At 36.2% G+C, this 23063-nt stretch overlaps 1 protein-coding gene across 1 annotated transcript in view; it reads right to left on the bottom strand.

The window, feature by feature from the left end:
• Nucleotides 1-493: 493 nt before the first annotated feature.
• Nucleotides 494-23063, bottom strand: part of MYCBP2 (MYC binding protein 2) — a gene marked incomplete at its 5' end in the record, with an annotated part of 208140 nt that continues 185570 nt past the window's right edge. The window contains 14 exons of the mRNA XM_082498138.1: nt 494-1297; nt 2387-2552; nt 2756-2863; nt 5081-5290; nt 6315-6422; nt 6932-7120; nt 8226-8329; nt 8579-8711; nt 11052-11180; nt 12870-12971; nt 14716-14835; nt 18557-18653; nt 18936-19219; nt 22077-22343. Coding sequence (XP_082354264.1) covers nt 1182-1297; nt 2387-2552; nt 2756-2863; nt 5081-5290; nt 6315-6422; nt 6932-7120; nt 8226-8329; nt 8579-8711; nt 11052-11180; nt 12870-12971; nt 14716-14835; nt 18557-18653; nt 18936-19219; nt 22077-22343 — 2133 coding nt within the window. The 3' untranslated portion in view covers nt 494-1181. The remainder of the gene's footprint in view (nt 1298-2386; nt 2553-2755; nt 2864-5080; nt 5291-6314; nt 6423-6931; nt 7121-8225; nt 8330-8578; nt 8712-11051; nt 11181-12869; nt 12972-14715; nt 14836-18556; nt 18654-18935; nt 19220-22076; nt 22344-23063) is intronic.

The following is a 23063-nucleotide window of genomic DNA, read 5'->3' as shown; positions in this document are numbered from 1 at the left end:
GGTCCTCTGACCTATCTGGGTCCCATCTACCTATACCCTATCTGTGAGAGCAGTTGTTCGTGTCTTTACTTGAAGTTATAGTTTGCTTTTCAATATAGAGGAGTAAAGGACTTGAGACTCTGATTAAATGAACATTTTGGGATCCATGGCAAAAGGCTATTTGTCCGAAAAGCAGGGGTAGTATTTGACTGAAGAGTCTTAATAACTGATAAAAATAATTTAAATGGAGTCTTCTTTTGTATTTTAAAGCATCACTGAAAACTGAAATGGAAATACAATACTTCATGTGAATGCTTGTACATTTATCCAGCTTAACTTTTGAAGATTTGAGCAGTGCTTTTTATGTCTTAAGTACTTCCATAACCACCAGTTTACCCAATAAGCTTTCCTACTTTTTAAAAGAACCTGCTGAAATAGTTATAAAGACCACACCCCTCTTCCCTGCCCCATGTAAAAAACATTTCTGAAAATGCAGGTTTACACATTCATTAGACTTTCACTGTATAAAAATGTACAGTGGCTTTATTGACATGTACATTCCATTATGTTTACAGCTGCAAGATATGAGGCACACTCAGTATTGCACTTCATTAAAATTTCAGGCTCAAACATAACCCAGAAGTTTAAATGAAACTGCTGTTGTAATTTAATAATTCTTATACAGGACAAACATTGATACCTTTATATACAGTGTGATACTTGTTACATTTATGCCTTCCTAACACAATTTTTTTTTTTTATAACAGTCTAGGAAATAAACCAGAATATTCCTCTTTCCCATCCCCAGTTGTGATGCGTTACAATTATACAAGATTACAAAAAGTCAGTATACAATAATCAATTTTTTTTTCTTTCTCCTGAAAGCCAGCATCATTCATAGTCCACAGACACAAAGATCCTTTAATAGCAATTATTTATTTGTAAATGTCCAATGTTTCCTAGCCGATGACTGTAATGGCCACATGCAAACACCTCACAAGTTTTGATGTCTCAGTTCAAAAAATGTCAATATCTCACAGCAAGAATTATGTACATGGTATTTGGCATCCTTCTTGCACTGTAAATTGTTCCTTTTATCTGGGTTATGAAATGGTCCCATCCTCATCCCAGCTGGACTTTATTTTCAGGACACTTGAGGGATGAGGGCACCTGTTTTGCTCTGGTAAAAAAAAAATGCTAGTCTAAAAAGTGTGAGCATTTCTGCAAACCCCACAACCCAGAGCAAATTCTTCACCAGTGGGTGGATGGACAACATGAAGTGGACATTCTGTTCCTTCAAGTTGTTTACCTTTGGGACCTACAGTGAATTTAAGGGTGAAGGGAAAAGAAAATTAAAAAAAAAAAAAAAAAAGAGGAAAAAAAGATTAATGCTAGCAGATTATGTTAATAAACATATATTACATTTCCTCAAAAAACATGCAAAGTGAAAGTAATACATCTATAAGATGAATTCATAAGGCATCAAAAATGAAAGCTTAAGAAACAGCAGATAGAAATGTGGTTTCACACAGTCATATTCAAGCAAGAAGTCTAAAGGCTTAATAGGCCAAGAGAAAAAAATGTCAATTAGATCTGACAAAATGTAATAAAAAACTGTTAACTCCTTAAAATAGTTATGTCAAATGCTGAAATGTTATTTGAAGAAAAAAACGAAATGATCAAACTGCCATGTAATTTAAAAAAAATCAAAGTAAAAAAAGACAAAAAGCTTTTTGGGAGAATCACTAAAATAACTTTCATCTCATTAATGCTGTGGAAGAAATTAGCACAATCTAAAAGCAAAGTCGATAAATATGAACAAGAATTACACTCTGCAGTAAATAATAATTTTAAGGTTATATCAGGATTTGTAAATTTTTTTTGTTTACTTATTTCATGTAAATATCTAATCAAAATATCTCTTTTTTTTTTTCCCAACAGCAACGTAAATTATATGATTTATTGAGATCAACTCAATGGCACATAAAGTTACAAACTAAAGCACTGGGGCAACAGTTTGCACATGACAGGTACCTAAGTATAGATAGATCATTTAACAGTAGTATGTTAATTTTTTCCAATGAAATTTTAAGACATCATTACACATCTGAAGTCTGAATGGGTGTAGGTAAATTTAAATGTCTTTCTGTATTGAAGTAGCTAATGTTTAAAGGATCAGTGTGATGACATTGCCTGTATTATTGCCATAAAAACAAAAAAACCAACCCCAAACCACGCACAGAACAAACCTACTCTAAAATCATTCAAGATACTGAATTTAAAATCTGCATGACTGATCCTGTGTTTTTTCCTAAAAATTATCAGCAAGAAAAAATAAGAATATCAATTAGAAGTAATTACTAGTGTCAGAATTCAGTGTGGTAAATTTGCTTTGTAAAAATACTACCTGCAGGACAGTGTGGGAGTTCTTCTTTAGGGATGCTTGTCATTCTTTGGAAATCATCATGGCAAGCATTGCAAAAATGCGTTGTCCCAAAACAGAAAAAAACAGCAACTGAACAGCAGTAGCGGCATTTGTACTCTAAGAAATCTGTACCGTGTTTGGGACACATCTAAACAGAAAGAAAACAAATGCCGATAAATGAAGTAGCCATGCTGTAACAATCCAAACAATACATTTCTACATTTGGTAGTATATATTAATATTATACAATATTATAGAATACATATAATTACAAATGACTGTGAATTATTGTACAGCTCAGGTACTTGGAGCTTCAGAATGAAATAACACGAAAACAAGTTCTTTGCTTACCTGAGCCCTTGAAACATCAGAGCATGCACCACAAATAAGCTCTCTTGGATCATAGTCATCTCCTTGTCCAGCCTCAGCATCACAACGAGCTTCGCCACCAAAATAAGCCTGCATTTCATATAGGAATGATTGGATATTAAACCAGAGACAACTATTATTTCAAAAAATTCAATTTGTAAGGAGAAAATGATGAATAAGGGTCATTACTGTAGCCTCCACTATTCTGGTATCTCTCGACTGACTCTAGATACATGTTTTTGAGGCGCTAAGACAGTGTCTCTCAATCTCAGGACAAACAAGACCAAAAATTGTGCAACGTACTCTGGTCTATGCAAGCGAATTTTTTTTTTTTTGCAAGGCTTTTGAAACAATATTTGGATGCTCTATGAACTGTATTTAAGAAAGACAGGACTGAAGCTGAAGGCAGCAAAGAAACATTCTACCATGAGGGATTTTTTACTAGCCAAAAGGAGTATCAGTTTTTATGCTTATGTGGGATCCCTTCTAATTAGAATTTTGCTATTTTTTACAAATTCATGCTAGTTTCTCATCTTATTCTACCAGAACACACTGAGAAAAAAATTGCATCAAGAAAGACTGCTAACTCCAATGAATTTCCTCATATACTAAAGCGTTACTAAGAGTAACTGAAGTTGTTACTAAGAGTGACTTCCTTCCTGCGTTACCATCTCATTAATTAATTAGACAATGCATAAAATTCTTGCTCTCAGCAATTCTCGCCTTTTTGCAGCAATTGTAAAAGGCAAGTGGTCCCAGGGCAACTATGAGGAAGGAAAAATTTAAGCAGGCCAGCTTCCCCCAAGCTCTGCAGACTGAAAGGAAAAAGGAGAGCCCTATGGAACGTATGTCAGGGAATTAGGTAGTACTTTGGGGTGAACAGCTGCTAGAGGAAGGAAAGAAGTTAGAAATTAGATAGTTGAATGTCGCGGTTCAGACATATGGACACAGTACAAAGGGGAATAAGATACAAGGGAAGGAAAAAAAGAGGGAAATAAAGACACTGAAATAACTGAGTGTTAAGTGTTGGAAAGAAATCATAATGAAAACCAGGGACAGGAATAAAAACTGGAGAAAGTAAGATAATAACAAGTATTTTTGTAAGGGAGGCACTAGGCAAGTTACTAAAGGATGAGAAGTGAAAATTGATTAACTGCGGGAGGCATGAACAAAAGGGAACTGAGTAACTGTGGTAATGACATGGAAGGATTCATTACTGCTCTTCCCTAGCACATGGAAGGGAAGTCAATCCTTTCTCCTCTTATTTCCAAATTGTGCACTGAAGATGCACTTATGTGCATTTAACATAAAAAATTATTGGGGTCTCCCTTGAAAATTTTACCCTGAAATTGCCTTATTCCATTCATTCCTAAGGAAAAAGATGTGATCAAGATGGGCACTAAAATCAGCTTCAGATAAAAGAAGCTATGGGAGGGGTCCAGTGAATAGCCAAAATTTCTCTAACCACAGAGAAAGAATGTTTGTCTTTGCTGGTGGGAAATCAGGGACTGTTTGTATACAATTTTTGTCTTCTGGATAAATTTCATATCCTCTACCTGAAGAAAACTGTACATATATGACCTGGAGTCCAGCAGGCTAGATCACGCACTTCCTTTTTCTTCTCCTTTTTCATTCTTCTAATGCATCTGGCCATCATGTCCATAGTTGCTGCACTTCAAAAGCCCTCAAGACGCTAAGATCTGAACTTAGCGCAATCGGTTAAGGATGGCACAGTTTCCTTATCCCCATCCTGAACAACTGCACTATCATGAATCTAAATGACAGAAGACTCTTCCCATCTTTTGAGACGATTACTGGTGAGAACCACACCAACAGGCTTGCAGTAGTGGTCATTTTTCTGCCCCAAATTCACTGTTTACTGCAGTTCCAATCAACTCCAGGTTGGATAAAAGTAATATTTAGGTGGAATCTTAGTGAGGAACTTTCCATATCAAAGTCAGAATGAAACCTATGTTTATACTATTTTAATGTTCATGTAAAGTATGAGTTGGAAGTGGGACAAAGGACGGTTGGTGTTCTAAGACAGTATCATCTGCACATTCTTCTAAGACGACTATCACCTCAATATGCTTTTGATTGCTGAACTGCTCTATATACACTTTTGAGCTTTACAAGATATGATACTACGTACATCTAATTTGCTCAACACAATTATGGTTTAACAGCAATTTCTTTTCCTGCTTTCCTACTCCATACACAATATATTAACTATACATTCCATTCTTTAAAAAATTACTTTTGAAACTATAACATACATTTAATTTGAGAACGTACTAATCGTCATACCTTTTTGCACTTGTAGCAAACGTAATAAGCGTATCTGTTCATAGCATAGCCAGCTGGGTCATTATAAAATCTAACACCTGGTGTTGTGATGGCCTCACTCTTGTGCAACCCTTCATACTCCAATCTCATTAGCGCTTTTCTCCTTACATCTTCATATAGTTCTTTGATTGGATCAAGCAAATCCTTTAATACTGTATGATTGATTTTGTTCTGAAATAAAAAACTGATTAAAGTATCTTGCACCTTTATTACAACTGTGATAATTTGTGTCGTGGTCAAACACAAATAGTGTAAAATGGATGTCATAAAAACCTAAGAGCTCAGGCAATGGACATATCAAAAAAATGGCTGATACTTTATTTGCTGCAAAAACAGTAACCAGGAATGCTTTTCACATGGCCTTTTGTTATATGAAATCATCAGCCCTTACAACAGACACTAACAACCACAGAGGGATGGGTAAAGAGTACATGAAATATTCACCACAGCACAGGAATATTCTGATTGTATGTTTTTTCTAATTTTGGTCCTTTTTGACTTACTGTTCAAGCGATTAAGAATGATGACTGACAGTCCTCTATGCCAGCTCTTTATCATAATTTAATAGTCACAAGCTATTGCTATAAATTACCCAAATACAGCACGGAGGAAGAAACACAGCATGCAGAAATGGCTGACCGTTCACAAATTTTATATTCTTAGGGTGTTAAGGTGCTCTCCTTCCCAGCAGCTATCATATGCTTTTGCTCACAGCAATTATGATCTTGTAGAGTACAAGATGAATTTTTAGTAATATAAGCTGAATTAAGTGCATACATTCTTCAGCTCTGTCCCTCTCATACTGAAAAGCAAAGCAGCTTTAAAAGGGGTTAGTAAAATAGAGAAGCCAAGTTTCCTGCTTCAGATGATCTGCATTAAGATTACTTCTTCCCCCCCTCCTGTTGGCCCCAAATATTGGGAATTTACAAGCTGACAAGGCTAAGAATAAAACAGCTTTATGTCTGCTTTATGCTTTCTATTTCAGAGGACCTTTACTTCAGGGAACAGTAGAAGAAGGTAAAAAGATTCATCAATGACACCTTTTCTTGAGTGACATGAGAAATTAAGGAAGCAAATGATGTTAAACTAATTTATATTGTAACAAACAATATATAATTAAAAAAAAAAAAAAGAAAACCAAAGACAGTATTAGGTAACTTGTTTGATGTAGGCAGTAAACACATAGCTCATTTACCTTGCAAATAGGACAGGACATAAACCCAAAAGTTATCCTTGGCCCAAGCCACCTGTTTTCTAGTACTCGTTGACAGCACTGCAAATGGAAAACGTGGCTGCAGTCCAGCTATAGAAAAGAATACATAGAAGTGAACACTGATGTTACATTAACCACTAAACCAGAGTTATTTTCTTTTAAGTGGCAACATATATCAATTCCAAAATTAATTTGTTTAAAATCCTAGAAGACCCCTATTTTTGTCTTAACAAAGAGAAAGAATATAATATGGTCGTTAAAGTCATAACCTTTCCATTCCAAACCCACCAGTGGATATATGAATTATATATGAAGTATATCCATTAATTACCTCAGCTGTTTTTTCTCATTTTTAAAATAACATATATTTTGAATAAAATACACACAAGAAACTAAATATAATCTGCTTTGTCAAAATAGCAGTAATGCCAGACAAAAAGAAAGCTTTTAAACTAACTTACGTATTGTTACAGTGTCTGTTTTAAAATTTTAGAAACTATAATTTGAGGGACTTAGTATTTTAACTTCTTACACACTTAACATTACAACCGTAATATTAATCTCTTAAAGAGGGGGGGTGGGTGGGGGGGAGATAAAACCTGGATGGCTGGTGCTGCTGAAAGTGCTTCAGTAAAGCAGATCATGCACATGTCATCAGCATCTTGTTTCAGAGTTGTAGCATTCTTATCGCAACCATGCAAGCATGGCAAACAGTGCTCTTCATTCTTAACGCCTCCACATGGATGACCACAGGGGTGTGTCTTGCTGCAGGCAATTTTAGCATACTCCTATTAAAAGTAAATAATTATTCTTTTTTTTCCCCCTCCACTGAACGGTTTGATATAGTGTCGCTTGTTGAAGGATTGTTGGTTCATGCAATAAACTAAGACGAGAGAATCATGATTTGTGTTGTCTACTGCTACGGCAGGTACTTGGGAAAAACTGCACATTTTGTGTACTGGAAGTAAAACCGATACCTTTGTTTACTTATGTTAGTCCTGAATAGCAATGGCATAATGAAACCATAATTTTTTATATTTTAATATTTAATTTTAATAGAAAGAGAAGTAGTCTTTAATCTGTATTTTGTATAAGCACCTCCTGCAAAAACATTGCTTGCCCTTCATTAACAGCCTTTAAGATGGCTGCAGGTTTTGGTCTTTCGGGAAAGGTATGAAGCAACCCACTCTTGAGAACACTTTATGAGCTGATCATTAACCAGCATAAAGCACTTTTGCATGGAAATGGTATTTTAACCACCTCCGATTCCTGTCCCTAGTAAGTAGAAGACTTATAAAAGTTGCCCAGAAGCTAACAATGAATTAATATAACAATAATATATATTCAATAGGCTGAGAGAGAAAAAAAGGAGACAGATTTGCCACACAAACAGAAATAAATAAAGTGAGATAAGAAACTGGTTAGGACTTGGCCTTCTACTAATTGTATCGATACTGTAGGGCACAAAAGCACTCAGGACACACAGATACAGTTGAAAAACCTGGCCAAGTCTTAAATGTTCTATGCTCACATAATAAACAGGCTGTTATGCACACTACTTTTTTATCAAGCTTTCCAGTACAGTAGACTTTATGTTGCCAATGTATATTTTACTCTATACTTAGAATGCTATTGTGAAAACTTGAGATACTTTTGAAGTTAATAATGAAACACTGTTGGTGTTTGTAGCCCGTAATTAAACTAAATGCTTACAAACTCTGAAGTATTTGAATTACAATTTAATATTCAATATTAAAACCTTTTCACATGAGAGGTCTGATTTAAAATTGGCCACAGGGATGAACAAGGTTTACTCAAAACAAAGAATCAATTTGATCCTGCAGTCTCTTCTATTTATGTAATTCATGATGATTGATATTTGGTAATACACACCTGGCAATCTGTATCAGAACAAACACTTCCCACTGCTGATAATTCTGTTCCACTCCTACAGCCACAGAAACGACATGCTTCAGAACTGCTGGTGGTCGGTTTGCCTAGGTCCGCAAAAGTAAACAAACCCCAAAATTGTTGTAACGAAACATAAGGGACCGATATTCTAACAGACATCTCAGCAACAATCACAGAAAACCAGAAAACCAGCAACCCTTAAACTGTTTTATTAACAATAAACAGCATCACCCTAAAGCAGTGGAAAATCCCGACTGATTTTTTTTTGGACAGATGCTTATGTAAAAGGTAAAAATAATCAGGATGAAGAGCAAGTAGTAACAGTTGTGTTTTACCTGTCTGTTCTCTAAACTCTACCATAGCCTTCATAGTTTTGGAATCTGCTAATGCCATCAGCCAGAAAAGTTTGGTCCTACCACAACCCTCGTGGAGATCAACTTTGATAGCTTCTTCTTCTTCTTTGAATACCTGTCAGGGTAACCAAAGAGACAATAAATAGCATCTCTGTGTTATTTTCGTCACTGTCTGTTTGGATTTTCTTCAGATGTTTAATAGATTCTGCGGAGATTGTCTACTGCAAGCTACTTTTCTTTTATATGTTTCATAATTTGTACATATCACAGAATGGAGAAAGGCTTTGTGTTTTTAGAAGTGAAATTATGTAAAATTAACACTTGAGCTAACATGGCTGGGAAACAGTAATGCAGCAATCCTAAGAAAAGAGCTGCACAACATATTTTCTAATTTAAAAAATACGGAGCTTTGGACTTTGTAACTACTATTCAACTCATCCAGTAGGCCACAGTATACCAAAAGCACAAGATAACATTAGAAATATCTTCACATAACCCTGTTAGTAGTTTATGAAAGCAATATTGATAATTATGGTCTTAATAATATGTACTATATAACAGAGATTATAAAAGTGTGTAATATCAGTACTTTTGACTGTTACATAAATGCACAGTGGATACTTTTGGCTACAATGAAGAAAATTTAAGTTTTTTGCAAAATCAAAAAACTGCATGAGATCCTTAGTGGACTTTATATAGTCTCTTCTTTTTCTTCTTTCCTAAGTTTTGAAGGCAGTTCTGTTTTCATTCATTTCACCTGCAATGCAACAAAAATTAGAATTTTCCCAGGTATGGATGTATACACTCAATTTAAACTTTGTTTTCATTCGTATTAGAATCAGGAAAAAAACAGCAATTGCTTCACAAAGGATTTGCATAAACGGGTCGTGGTAATTTACACGTTGTCCTTTCTTGGAAGGAGAGAAAATACATTAAAAAGGTACGTATGACAGAAGTTGGACAAAAACCAGGAAGCTAACAGAAAACAGGAGACAGGTAACGTGACAGAATTTAAAATTTAAATTGAGGAGCTTAACACGAGAGATGTAAAGGTAAAGGTGGTGAATAAAGAGTAAAAGTTTAAACATGCTTTTAGAAGTAAATAGGAAAAACTGATAAGTAGCTATTTTGGACAGATTAAAGGAGAGATGCGAGGACTTCTATGAGATGAGAACTTACTTTTTATCAACTGTAATCTGAACAGGCTATATAGGAGAAATCAGAAAAATAAATGAGACTAGACTCTGCTGTGCCATGATGGAAGAGTAGACATACAAAATCATCTTCGTAGGATAATCAAACAGGAAAAATTCAAAGGGGATTGCAAAGATTCTGGCTTAAAAAAATAGAAGATAACATATCCATGTGGAACTTCCAGGCTGAGTCTATGCTGCAAATGCTGAGGCACCAAGGAGGAGATCTGTAGAGTGAAACTTGGTGCCAACAATCTGAAATTTACATGACACGTGCTCTAGACTAGCTGATCCCTTGCACTGAATGACCATGAGGTGTGGCCCTGCATATATCTTTTTTTCGTTGTTTTTCGTTTCACCTGAAAGGAATCAAGTTTACGCATTCCAAGGCTGCTCTAGAACACAAATCAAAGCACAGTAAGGAGATAAGGATTCCTGATCCTAACTAAAAAAGTGAACGTAGATGCACTCTAGGAAAGGAAGAAGAGGAATGATTTCCACTGAATTAACTTTATTAATGAGGTTTATTATCTTAGGCTATGTACAAATGTAAGTAGTCAAAAGGAAAGGGGAAAATAAAGGGCCACAAAAACACACAAAAGAGAAATAGTGTCAAAAAAGAGGAACTGTTCAGTAGTTCCAGAAGTAAAGGCATCTTCAACATTAATTTCAACGAGAAAAAGAAATATTCTAAGGAGAATGTAGTTTCAGGTTTAGAGATGAAGAGGATAAAAGAATAACAACATATTTCTCTGTGAAAAGACAGCGAGAGCTGGAGGAATATTGAAAAATAAGACAATACTGATGTAAGGGAACATTTGCTGTCAAGTAGTCTTCCTGGATATTAAAAAACGTATATACATTAAAAATGGACGGGTTAACAAGCACCAACTCATATGATAGAAGTAGTAAAGGAGATATAATTTAACATGAATAAAGAACCAATATATACTTAAGAAAGTCTATACAGTTCCTAGGTTTTCCTAAAACGTTCCTGAACAACGTTAAAACAAGAGAGAAGCAAGCTGACGTAGCCCAAGAATTAGAATTAGGGACTGCTACATGATTTTCCAATCTTCAAGAGATAAAGGACAAGAGAATTTAACTAAAACCAGCTAAAATTATTAAACAGAAACTTATCTATCCCATCTCAAACATAAAAGAAAATACTGTTTTTAGATTTGGTTCTTGCTACTGCCTTTTGCTTATATATTAACTGGGGAAATGCACACAACGTATGCAGTGTATACAGCATACTCTACCTGTCTCTGATGAGTTTTTGTTCGTCGATGGAGATGAAGGAAGCGGTCACAATCTGTACACAGATTCCCACAGACATTACACAAAATGATTGCAGCAGTTTCACCATCATCATGGTTATCGCACATTGGCTGAAAAAATTAAGAAGATTTATGAAATAATTCTCTCTTTATTATACCTCTCATTTCCTTTCAGCATCTGTTTTTATTCTCCGTCAGTCACACCCCCCCTCCCCCAAATTAATAAGGGGGGATAAAGAGCTTTTTTAGACTCTTAATTGTATCTTTAGAATAATCAGTATTTAAGCAATTACTCCTGGACACAAAAAGCCCCAGTTTACTACATCAATTCTTCTGGTATTCTTCATCTCATATTTTGCATGATGTAGCAAAAGTGCGTTTTTCAACAACACAGTTGAGACATCATTTTCAACTAGCCTGAGAAAAGATTTATGTGGGTTATGGTCATGTTAACAGAAACGTTCAGAGATATGAGTACCCAGGTCAGTCAACATGCAAGACATTTAACCTTAATTACTTTGATATTGTACGTTTACTCTGTTCAAACAGCTAAGCAAAGCTGTAGATCATCTGTAACTTGGAGAGAATACAGTCCAAGCATCAAACTTAAAAATCCACCATAAAATTAACTTACTCTATTGATATATATATTTTTTTAGTTCAACACAGACAATTGTTTTACAGTTCAAAGTATCTGTACAAAAAGAGTTTGATGACTGACTTTTGTTATGCATATGAATATGTCCGAGAACAAGTTTCCATCATACCCCCAGAACATGTGGTTTCCATGAGATTGCTCATGCAACTTTGAACCAGAATCCTTTCAACAGCAGTCCTGGTAGGGGGAACACAGTTCACCTCAGTATTTGAATATCCTGGTACAAAATAGGACTGGGGAATCTCGGGCTAGGTTCAGCAGCTTATATCCCTGCTCGACTATGTCTTGGCTGTTCCTCTGACATTTCCAAAGCTCTACAGAAGTCTCTTGGTTTTCTTAATCACCTCAGAAGCCTTCATGTCTGCTTCCTTCTCAGCTGAGTTTTAGTCCTTGCTGCTGCTGCAGCTATCTCCTGTATTCTCTTTCTACCTACACTAAACTGTTTTGAAGGCTTCTTTGCTCTAAGCATCCTCAGTTGCTAGTGGGAAAGCACAATCTTCCCTTGCCTCCCACAGGGATCCACCTAACCAAGTTAAAAATAAACCAGCTTCATTATTTTGCTCTTTCCAGATTTGTATTTAAAAAATCATAAGCTTTTCTGTGACACTGAGAAATATATAGAGAAACTCGATTAATCCATCAAATTCAGTATTAAATTTGTAAATCCGTTGGATAAATAGTAGCTTTACTAAATTCAGTTAGAAAGAGTTTCTCTTTGGGGTAATCGCTCTCTACTGAGGTGGGGAAGAGGAAGCTAAATTACAGGGAAGTTATTGAGGAACACAAAATAATTGACTTTATTATGTGACAGAGATCCAGATAGAAAGAAAAAAAGCTCTGACAGAAGGTGTTGTATTAACTGAGTCAATCTATTCTCAAAAATCCATCCTATAGGTGTCAGGAAGGCTTTGCTCCATCCTGAATACCAGCAGAACTGCTAATTCAGCGTTTTAAGCTGCAATTTCTGTTTTCTGAGCAGTGCTTGTCTAAAACACAAATCCTTCAAACATATATGCAAAATTTCCATGGGTTACAAAAGAGAGGAATAAGGTTAGGCCAAATCTACCTTTCTCTATCGTTATTCTAAATTCTTTGACTACTGAATAAAAATAAACACAAAAAGATATGATTTTCAGTCTCACCATTTGTTTCTGTTGTCCATCCTTTCCCATCCATCTTCCTGAGGATAGTCTATCAACATGATCCTGATCAAGTACACAGAGGGACGCTAAAGCCAGCCATAGCTATTGAAAGGCAAGGTAGGATTAAATGTTTTAGAAATACGAAATTAAAAAATCCTAAATACTAAAAATATAAACTTTAGCAGATAAGAATGTAACTGTTACCTGCAAACTGTATCATTGTTAGCTGAAGCCTGCCCATACAACACAAGATTTCTTTTCCAAAAGAAGTCAAGCACACAATAAAACTTACTGAGCTTTTGGGAACTACCTTGTTTCTTTCAGGTGAAAGAAATACAGTAGTTAACACACAAGACAGAAACAGTAAAGAAAGATCAACCAGAGTATATTATAGAGGAATATGGCAAATAGAGACTTGCATATCACTCCCAAACATTGCAGGCTTCAGGGGAGAAGAAATTCAAGGAGACAGACTAATTAAAAAAACAAACCAAAACAAAAAAAAACCCAAGAAAACTTTAGCTCAGTGAGATTGGTTTCTCTATGTTCTCTCCTCACTGCACAGGGCTTTTGAGATTACCTAGAAAAGGGTTCTGAGCTAACTATTCTTCAGAGAAGCAGCTTTTCTTTCTTCCACTCCATTGACTAGAGTGAAATCCTAAAGAGAGATGCTATATGAGGGATAATTTGTCGGTAGGCCTGCAACCCAAAGCGAAATGCACTTGACAGCTGCATTTTGCAATAGTTTTTGATCAAAGGTTTGATTTGAACAAAATAGCTTTAATTAAAAAACTCTACTGGACTCCCCCCAGAAATGCACACCTCCATGACAGAACTAAGTTGGTTCACAAGGAGTGGCAGGCTGATGTTCAGGGCTCCTCTAAGACCTGATTAAACCAACACAGTGACAGCAGGAGCTGGTGGTACTTTGAGATCGTGTCCTTCCAAAGACTAGAGAATATATGAGTAAGGGGATGAGAAAAGGACAACTGGCACAGCCTTCTAAGATGAAAAACAACATGAGTGTCAAATGCTTGTAATCAGTGCAAACCTCTTCTTTTATGTGTAATTATTATGCCTGAGATGCCAAAAACTGTACTCCCTAAGATGGTAGGAATGTCAAAATTTACAAGCATGCTTTTTGTGGGATTTCAAGCAATCTATTAAGGTTAAATTAGTCCAAGTTTCTATAAAAGTCACGGAAAGACAAAATAAAAGCCACCCCAGGTAAACAATAAAGGGCTCAGCAAATGATGTTTCATTTTGAAACTAAAACACAGGGGAAGTTTAGCTTAATTGTCCCAGAGAACGTTTGTTGCTGTTTTTGTAACAGTATGCCTTGAGATGTAGCAGCTGATGACCTAGAAGTCAAACCAGTTAAAATAATGGTGTAGAGAGCTGGAAAAAGACAGCTGATACATACTGTACAATCTTCCATGCAGATGATCTCATAAATTCAGTAGAAGGCAAGTATCACAAACTTAAAGCAGAATTACCTCAAGGATAAAACCCCAAATGTATAAGCATAACACTTATTCTTCATTACTTGGGAGGTACCCAAGATACATATTGAACAGAAATTCAGTTTTTACTGGTGTATTTCAGCCACAAAGAAGGAAACTCAATCTGCTGTGACACAGAGAAAGAAAGACTTTTATTAGGGCAGTGATTGCCTTAGGAAACCTGTCCGTTATGCACACAGCTAGGTTTGGAGAACATAAACTGTATACTATACACACTGTTTCCTGAAAAAACCTATAAAAGGAAGTTTTTTCTAAAATGTAGGAAGGCTCTTGGGCTCCTACTGCACATTTACAATGTAAGTTAAGTTCAGTAAAGTTCTTACTCTAGTTGTTGCAATACACCTCACTGGTGATCTGTATTCTTCTTCCATTTTGGTCAGAGCTATGATGGTTTCAGCAATAGCATTCTTTGTCACACGGGACCAAGCTTCTGACAGATGACCCTGTTAAAGAGGAAACTCAATTTATTACAGCTTTTATTAATATTAAAAACAATTAAAATGGTAATTAGAGCTGCTACAAGCAACATCAGGTTAGGATCTCAAGTTAGAACAGAAAAAAAGAGTCAGGGATGACTTTGACAAATCAGGTGTGTTCAAATCAGACAGATCTGGTAAAAATTAGCCCTCAAATACTCAGGTGACTGACTGAGGTAGTCTCTGAGCCACTATTGGGATAACTAACTTGGAATAGATGGAGGCTGTATGATTTGAAGAATGAAAGGGTGTATTCTTAAAGCCCCCCCCTGCTCCTAGAGAAAGAAAGATGCTGAGCTGGAGCACAAATAAGTGCCTGTGAACAACACACAGGTTACAGTGGGTTCCTAGAGAAATCAGCTTCCTTCGCCTAGCTCAGCCTTCCTGAGTGCCCTCCACAGCTTCTATATTTGAAAGAAATAAAGAGAAGAACACATGAGACATCAAAACTATAGCACACTTTCCAAACGAACCTTTAAGATTCTGAGCCTATGGCACTGACTCATACCCAAAAGTTCCCGATTCAGAAACTGATGAACCCTTAAATTCTTAATACAATCTCTAAATTTCTAAACCTCATGCTAAAGTGACGGAAATATTTGACATTTACTGGACTCTAAAAAGGAAGCTACAGTGACTAACTCAGGTGTAGATACCTACCTATTGCAAATGCTGAAAAAGTGAAAGGAATCCCATTTGTAACTCTTACGAAGTGGCTAATAAGACTGATGTCACCCTACTGCTAATTAACAACTCTAAAAAGCCTCAAAGAAAGGTTTTTAAACCTTTTAGACCTTAAGGTTTATTTCTCCACCCTCTTTTGGGTAACAGGGCCAAAGCCTGAACGTATTTTGAGCATGCCTACACCATGTCCCTGACAAATCATAAGGAATGTTAGTACTCCCACCCTTGAGAGGCCTCAGTCAGGTCTCCCTCATGTAGAATGAAAGGGAATAAAGTTCAGATCTCTTCTTCATACAAAAGGAGAGGAGGGTCCTTATCGTTTGGCTACTGAATACTTTAGAGTAAACTCAGACCCAATCATTCCTTTCGGAGCTGCTACACTTCATGTAAGCAATTCAGAATCTACTGAAAGAGTGATTTATATCCACATCTGAGAGGACTTCGGTTTATGAGACTGACTTGATCCCTTTCTTTTTTGTAATAAATAATTATAGATTCATTCCAAGTAGAATGGTTTAAACAAGAGAATTCAAGAATCAGTATACCCAACAGCCAGCACTACTGGAAAACTATCAGGTACGTGGGAGATTGAGCCTAGCATATTCTGGATGTGCATGCAAGTTGCCATATCTGACTCCAGAGCTTTAAGAACTTTCCTACTAACTTCTGCACTGGTTTTGGAGAACCAGGTATTAGCCAAATGCAACATTTTCATGGGTAAAGGTCTTGAATGGCTAGAAGAGCTGCTTAGACAAAAATACGAACATCTGATTCTACTCAGCCAGCCACTTTACGTTTCTAATAATCTTTCTTTTATTCCTGGCAAAGGTCTGGGGTTAGCTTAGTTTTTAATCAGCTGTTCATTAAGGGACATGCTCTCCCATCATCACAGGAGTCAGAATTGCATAAAACAAGGACCACAGAGTTTGCTTCAAAAGATTTGCCCAGTCCTATTTAAAAATGCTGCAGAAGAGAATCCACTATTTCCCTGACATTCTCCCATTCACCCAAAACATACCTACTAACAATGGGTACAAATGATACTGGAAACGACCCTTGAAAAAATACCATCTCAATCAAATTACTGCCCTTACCCCCCCAGTTAATTCCTAATATGTTTCACATCTTATACGCGGAAAGAAGTGTGGTGCTTGAGAAAAACATATGGGCATATACATACAGGAGGGCACCATGTTGATCCTGGCATTTACTATCTTTTGAGTACTTGTCTTTGCTATTTTTTTTTGGTCCTAGTTTTTATATGCAATTTGCTAAAGTGTTGATACAGTAAGCAAAACCAAAAATCTATCATGTGGAATCACAGAGGTACCTACAAGAGACCTTTCCCCTCTAGTCACTGAAGCAACTGAAGCAAAGACCAAGTGATCATTTTATGCAATGCTGAGAGATGAGACACGCTTTAATCATAACTCTTAACTAAAGATGAACTGTGAGATTCTGAAATCTTGTGGTCAGAATCAACAGCAGCAACTGCAGAGAATTCCCATCCAGCTTCAGGAACTTTGACAAGGGATCTTCTTAGTCTAAACACTAGCAGTGTGCCCAGGCAGCCAAGAAGGCCAACACCATCCTGGCCTGCATCAGGAATAGTGTGGTGAGCCGGACTAGGGAAGTAATCATCCCCCTGTACTCGGCACTGGTGAGGCCTCACCTCGAGTACTGTGTTCAGTTTTGGGCCCCTCACTACAAGAAGGACATTGAGGTGTTGGAGCGTGTCCAGAGAAGGGCTACAAAGCTGGTGAAGGGTCTGGAGGACAAACCTTATGAGGAACGACTGAGGGATCTGGGGTTGTTTAGCCTGGAGAAGAGGAGGCTGAGGGGAGACCTTATCGCCCTCTACAACTACCTGAAAGGAGGTTTTAGAGAGATGGGAGCTGACCTCTTCTCCCTGGCGACAAGTGATAGGACAAGAGGAAATGGGTTCAAGTTATGTCAGGGCAGGTTTAGATTAGATGTTAGGAAGCATTTTTTCACTGAAAGGGTTATTAAACATTGGAATAAGCTGCCCAGAGAGGTGGTGGATTCACCATCCCTGGAGGTGTTTAAGAAAAGGGTAGATGAGGTGCTTAGGGACATGGTTTAGGAGTGGTGGTGTTTTTATCAGGGTAGGTTAATGGTTGGACTTGATGATCTTAAAGGTCCCTTCCAACCTCACTGATTCTATGATTCTATGATTCTAAACAGCATGAATGGTTTAGAAAATAGCACTCCAAAGCTGAACGTACTGAAACACAACTTTAAAAGGGTAATCACGGAGGAAAATCTGGGTCATTTAGAGCATTTCACGGAAGTAGGTACAGAATTAAGAAAAACAAAAACCACCCCCAACTAAACTCCTTTCCTGTAAACATATACAAAACCTTCCTCCCCCCCCCCCCCCCCCCCAATATTGTTTCTGGGAAATAGCTGAATCACTTTTCATCAAATCTTCTGACAAAAGACTTGTCTAAAGCAGAGACAACTATGGAAAATTTCAGCCCAGATGGTTAAAGTAATAACCAACTATAAATGTAGATTTTATTAAGACTGAAATAAGTCAATCTTAACATGCAGTCTTAATCAGAAACTCCACATACAAAAACTACACGCAGTTATGTGAAAACAACACTATTATCTTACTTCACAGACACTTTTAACTTTGCAATCAGGAGTTCTGAGTGCTCAAGACTTAAAAAATTAGGCTTCTAAGTTAATAAGGTAGAAAATGACACACAAGTATTGTTTACTACTTAAATTTCTGGCACAAGTAACTTATTTAAAAGCTTATTTCAAGACTGGATTTCTGTTTAGCAGAGTCAGAACTCAGTTCCTACTGCTCCTAGGCCTAGACTCTACCCAGAAGACTATAACTTTCTTCTTGAGACCAACTCACATTTAACAGCTCCACCCAATATTAACTGCAATAGAAAGTAATGAAAAAATGTATTCTTCATTATTAGAAATATTTGAATACCCCCCACACACTTGAAGGGTAGAAACTTACTGCTGCCATGTCTTTAATGAGTTTAATAATGATCTCTGAAATCTGTGTAGGTGTTGAACCCTTCATCCACCAATGGCTTTCACCTCGCCGAATATAGCTGCAAAGGACATACGGTAATACATGAAATCAGTTGAAGTAATTAGTTACTGTTTGTCCAAAACCCCAACAAAGAAATAGTGAATATTCAGCGTATGGTAAGTTGTTGGGGCTTTTTTTTTTTTTTAAAAATCAAACTCACTATAAACTTATGACATTGTCAGTGTTACAATTTTTTCCATTTAAAAAACAAAGATTATAAAAGACAACATAACTGACTTCAAAGAATGCAATTATTTTGTGCCTTTAGCTTAAGAATATATATACATATTTTAAAACAAACCTGGAATTGAAGATCATTGGAAGTGTGACTGTAGTAACTCCTTTGCCTGCAGTAGTGCCAGCTGTCCCTGTTATAGTAGTTCCTTTGGCTTTTAGCTGTACAGTGAGAGCTTTGGCAATGCATCCCAAAAACATGTCCAAGATACCTAGTTTATTCCAATCTCCTTTTTCTGTCGAGTGAATGATATCACTTATATCTGCTGGTGGAAGAGACTTCACTCCTATAATACTAGCCAGGCGATTAGGGGTTACCTCAGGCAAAACACGTCTTAGTAATGATGTTACCTGAAAAAAAAAAAAAAAAATCAGAACACCACAATTCTTACCAAGACAGCTGGAATTTTCAAGCAAAATCAAATAAAGTGTTTTTTCTTCCCAAGTTATTTCAATAAGAAGGACCGAATCTACTTTCTGTACTTAAATCACACCTGTAAGAAATTCTGTGAGGTTTCTATCTTGCTCTGAAGTATTTATTAATATACTCAGTGAGACAAGGCTGAAGAGTCCAGAACCAATCTCACTCAAACAATACTTAATCTTCATATAATAATAAAAATACGCTTAGTACTGGACTTATGATAACAGTGATACAGACGTTTGTACAACTCTGATTTGCTTGCATGTTACAGACATGTTACCCACTTTGCATATAATCTTTAGATGTCAGAAACTCTGTGGCAAAACAGCTAGAGACACTTTAGACTTCTGAAAACAAAGTACTTGCCTCGAGGTACTGGAAATCATGATTCTCTTCCACAATACTCTTTTCCCCCTCCTTTATTTTTCCTGGCAATATTCTAACTGGAATTTTCTGAAAAGGAAATCTGTGCCAACTGGCTCTGGATCTAGCAGGAGCTGTCTTGAAATGATATGCTTCAGCCTTACCAGCTGGTGGAATTGGGGTTGAAATTGGCTATATCATGCAAAGTTTAGTCCAAATCAGGATGTATGAAAGCTTAACGAGTTAACATTTCATATCTAATTTCTCAAGCTTTCAACGTTCTCTTGAAAAACTGTTTACATTTTAAGAAAAAACCTAACAGTAAGTATTTTGCATATCTGCAATATATCAGAATTACTAAGCGGGGCGATATCTGCCTCCAGGCAAGTTGAGATGTGACATTGTAACAGTTCAGAAAATTGGAAAAATAAAAGTAAAAAGTGTAAGACATAAAAATTTCTGAAACAGGCACTAAAAATTCACCTTGAGAAGGCATAACAACTAGCAACAACAAGCTAGTGCATTAACTATAGTAAAGCAAATATTTTATAGAGCTATATTTTTATGTTATATTATGTGCATGTAAATAAACATATACTCAGACAACATTCAAGTTCAGAAAGAAACAGATATTAAAACTCTACCAGAGGATACCAAGAGTAGAAAGGAATTGTCAAGTTCAACACTACTCATAGGCTGAATGTAAGACAAAGATGCTAAGGACTCATCCCAGATCAATACCAGATACTGCTAATTAAAAACCTCTGATCTTACCTATACAAGCTATGCAGGCACTATATATACATAGTATGAAATACCCGAACACCACTGGATTTTTAGGTCCTATCCCTTTGATAGACATTTCAACTCTGCTCTACTCTTTCAAGGTCGAAATTAGACCAGTGAAACCTCTGCTTCATCTGTTATGCTGTTTTAGCAAAACAGTCATTAGTTATCCCATGTCACCATTCCTTGAGGTCAAACATGATATTAAAAGGGCAAGAATTAACGATGACCTCCTCAAATGATGTAAATATTTACCAACATTTCGAGCATATGCAGCACATACAAATCGGTGTAACTCTGTAGCGCTCTCAGACCCTTTCCCCACCATGAAGTGGTGTGAGATCTTACTGAGAAATAAGCAGTCTCCTCACTAGCTTCCTTCCACACCTGAAAACTTAACTGCTTTTTATACAGAATTCTTATTTGCAATAAATGAATAAACAAACCAGATTTTAAACTTCACATTTGAGAAATTATATTTAAAAGGAGCACCCTCGGTTCTTGCAATTACATGTAATAATTCTGGATGACGCTGTCCTTTATAAATAAAGTAGACAAATGCAACACATGAACTTCAAGTCATCTCTTTTTTGGAACGTTACACAGAACACGGGTCTAAATTTAAGTATTGCCAGTCACACGGCAGTGCCAACTTCAGGATCTGAACTTTCATTTTAAAAAAGAGAATTCTTAGTCATTGTGACAGAAAGGGAATACCTTATAAACTAAAAATACGTAACAGGATGTGGATGAATCTGTTGAAAACATGAACAACTGGGTTACTGTGAAGTAAGATTTACTGAATACTGTGAAGTTCAGATTCCCTAAAGACTCCTTCACAGCATGACTCCAAAACACAGGCTGTGTGCTTATGTAAAAGACTCCCATTAGGAAACACAAAATGACTAATTGTTCTTCTGCAACCCCTGCGAAGAAAACCGTATATCCCTTTGATGTATGGTTTGAGAAAGTAATGTCCTATCCAACATCCTTCAGAATAAGGACAAGAAAGATGAACAGTGGTATTACTCAAAGGCATTTCAGAATAGTTTGCTGATTTAGCTTCATGATGACATAAGTGTTAAGCAATTTTGTGTTTGTACATTTCAGTTATACCTCTTGGAGACAAAGCATTAAAAACTTACTCAAAAGTGAGTTTATTTTAATTTCATAACTGTAGCCTTCATCACCTTCAACACTGTTTGTACCTCCTGCAAATAGTTTTATGCAGTCAAATTGTGGTGGTGCTAGGATATATATGTATTTACATATCAAACACAAACTTTGTAATTCAAATCCCATGCAAAAACCGGGAAAAAACCCAACAACTGACACTTAAATTCCAAAAAGAGATTCTGTAATGTGTTTTTAAATAAATTTCTATAATGTGTTTTACATAAATTTCTATTTGCCCTTTTCCTCGTGATTGCCGTAACAAAATGAGGTGCTTTATTTACAGTTATTCCCTATGTGGAATATGATTGGGAAAACATTTCTGAACTGAAAAAACACAACAGTGCATTTCACAAAAAACCAAGTCCAAATACATATTATGCTATTACACACACAATTATAGGATTCTAAAGACTTTTTTTCTAGGAATACCAAGACAGACAAGGAACAGTCAGGACTCACTTGTCTCTGCACCCTGGGAGAAGCGGTGTGTAGTAATGAGAAGAGATCCTGGAGCAGAGTCAGCTGCTGAGCCAGATACTGCCGGCCTACGTTGGAACCGCTCAACGCCAGAACCATTGACAGCAGCTCAAAGCAATAAGCGTCAGAAGAAGCATCTTCATCGTTAGGCTGCGAGTTGGCATTCTCTTTGCTAGAGATGGCATGCTCCCATTCCTCACGCACGCGGGTTGCTTCCATTCGTATGGCCTGGACTATATGAGCACATACCTATCCAGACAGAATCCAAATACACGGTAACTCTTAAAAACTTCTAGAAAGTGAAAGAGATAATGTTTTATACCTTCACAACTATGACTAAAAGGGAAAGCCTGTGAAGTTTGGCCTGTGCTTAAATTACTTTTCAACATAAATTCAAATGAAGAATAAAATTTAGATTTAAATTTAGAATAAAGATTAGATAAAATTCTTTAGAATTAAGATTCAGATTTAACAATGAATTAGCTCCTTAGAGTAAAGATTAGATAAAATTCTTTAGAATTAAGATTTATATTTAGTACTGAATTTGGTCCTTTTCATTCTGGAAAATGGCATTGAAATAAATATTTTTTTTTTTTTTAACTGTAGTTCCTGCCTTTTAATTTGCTTTTTACATAGAATTCCGGTTAAAAAAGAAAAAAAAAAATCAGAAAGAAATACATTATCTCAACACTCGTAAAAGAAAAAGGCCTTATTAAAAGACTTAATCTCTTGTTTAGTTTACTATTCAGGAAGCTTAAAAAAATTTAGAACCCATATTTTCATTCTACGAATAACATATTAAAAAGCATATTTAAAAGACTTTAAAGTTTGCTAAGATGGGTGACAAAAAAGTAGATTCTGCATGACTTACTAATCTAACAAACTTCAAAATGAATCTAATACCTCTGTACTACTGTGAAAACCTTCACAGCAATATTTGTCTTGTGATAGGTGTAATAAAGATAATAT

Source organism: Vanellus vanellus, assembly GCF_965231255.1.
Source record: "Vanellus vanellus genome assembly, chromosome: 1".
Taxonomy (NCBI): domain Eukaryota; kingdom Metazoa; phylum Chordata; class Aves; order Charadriiformes; family Charadriidae; genus Vanellus; species Vanellus vanellus.
This window is presented reverse-complemented; position numbering and strand designations above follow the sequence as displayed.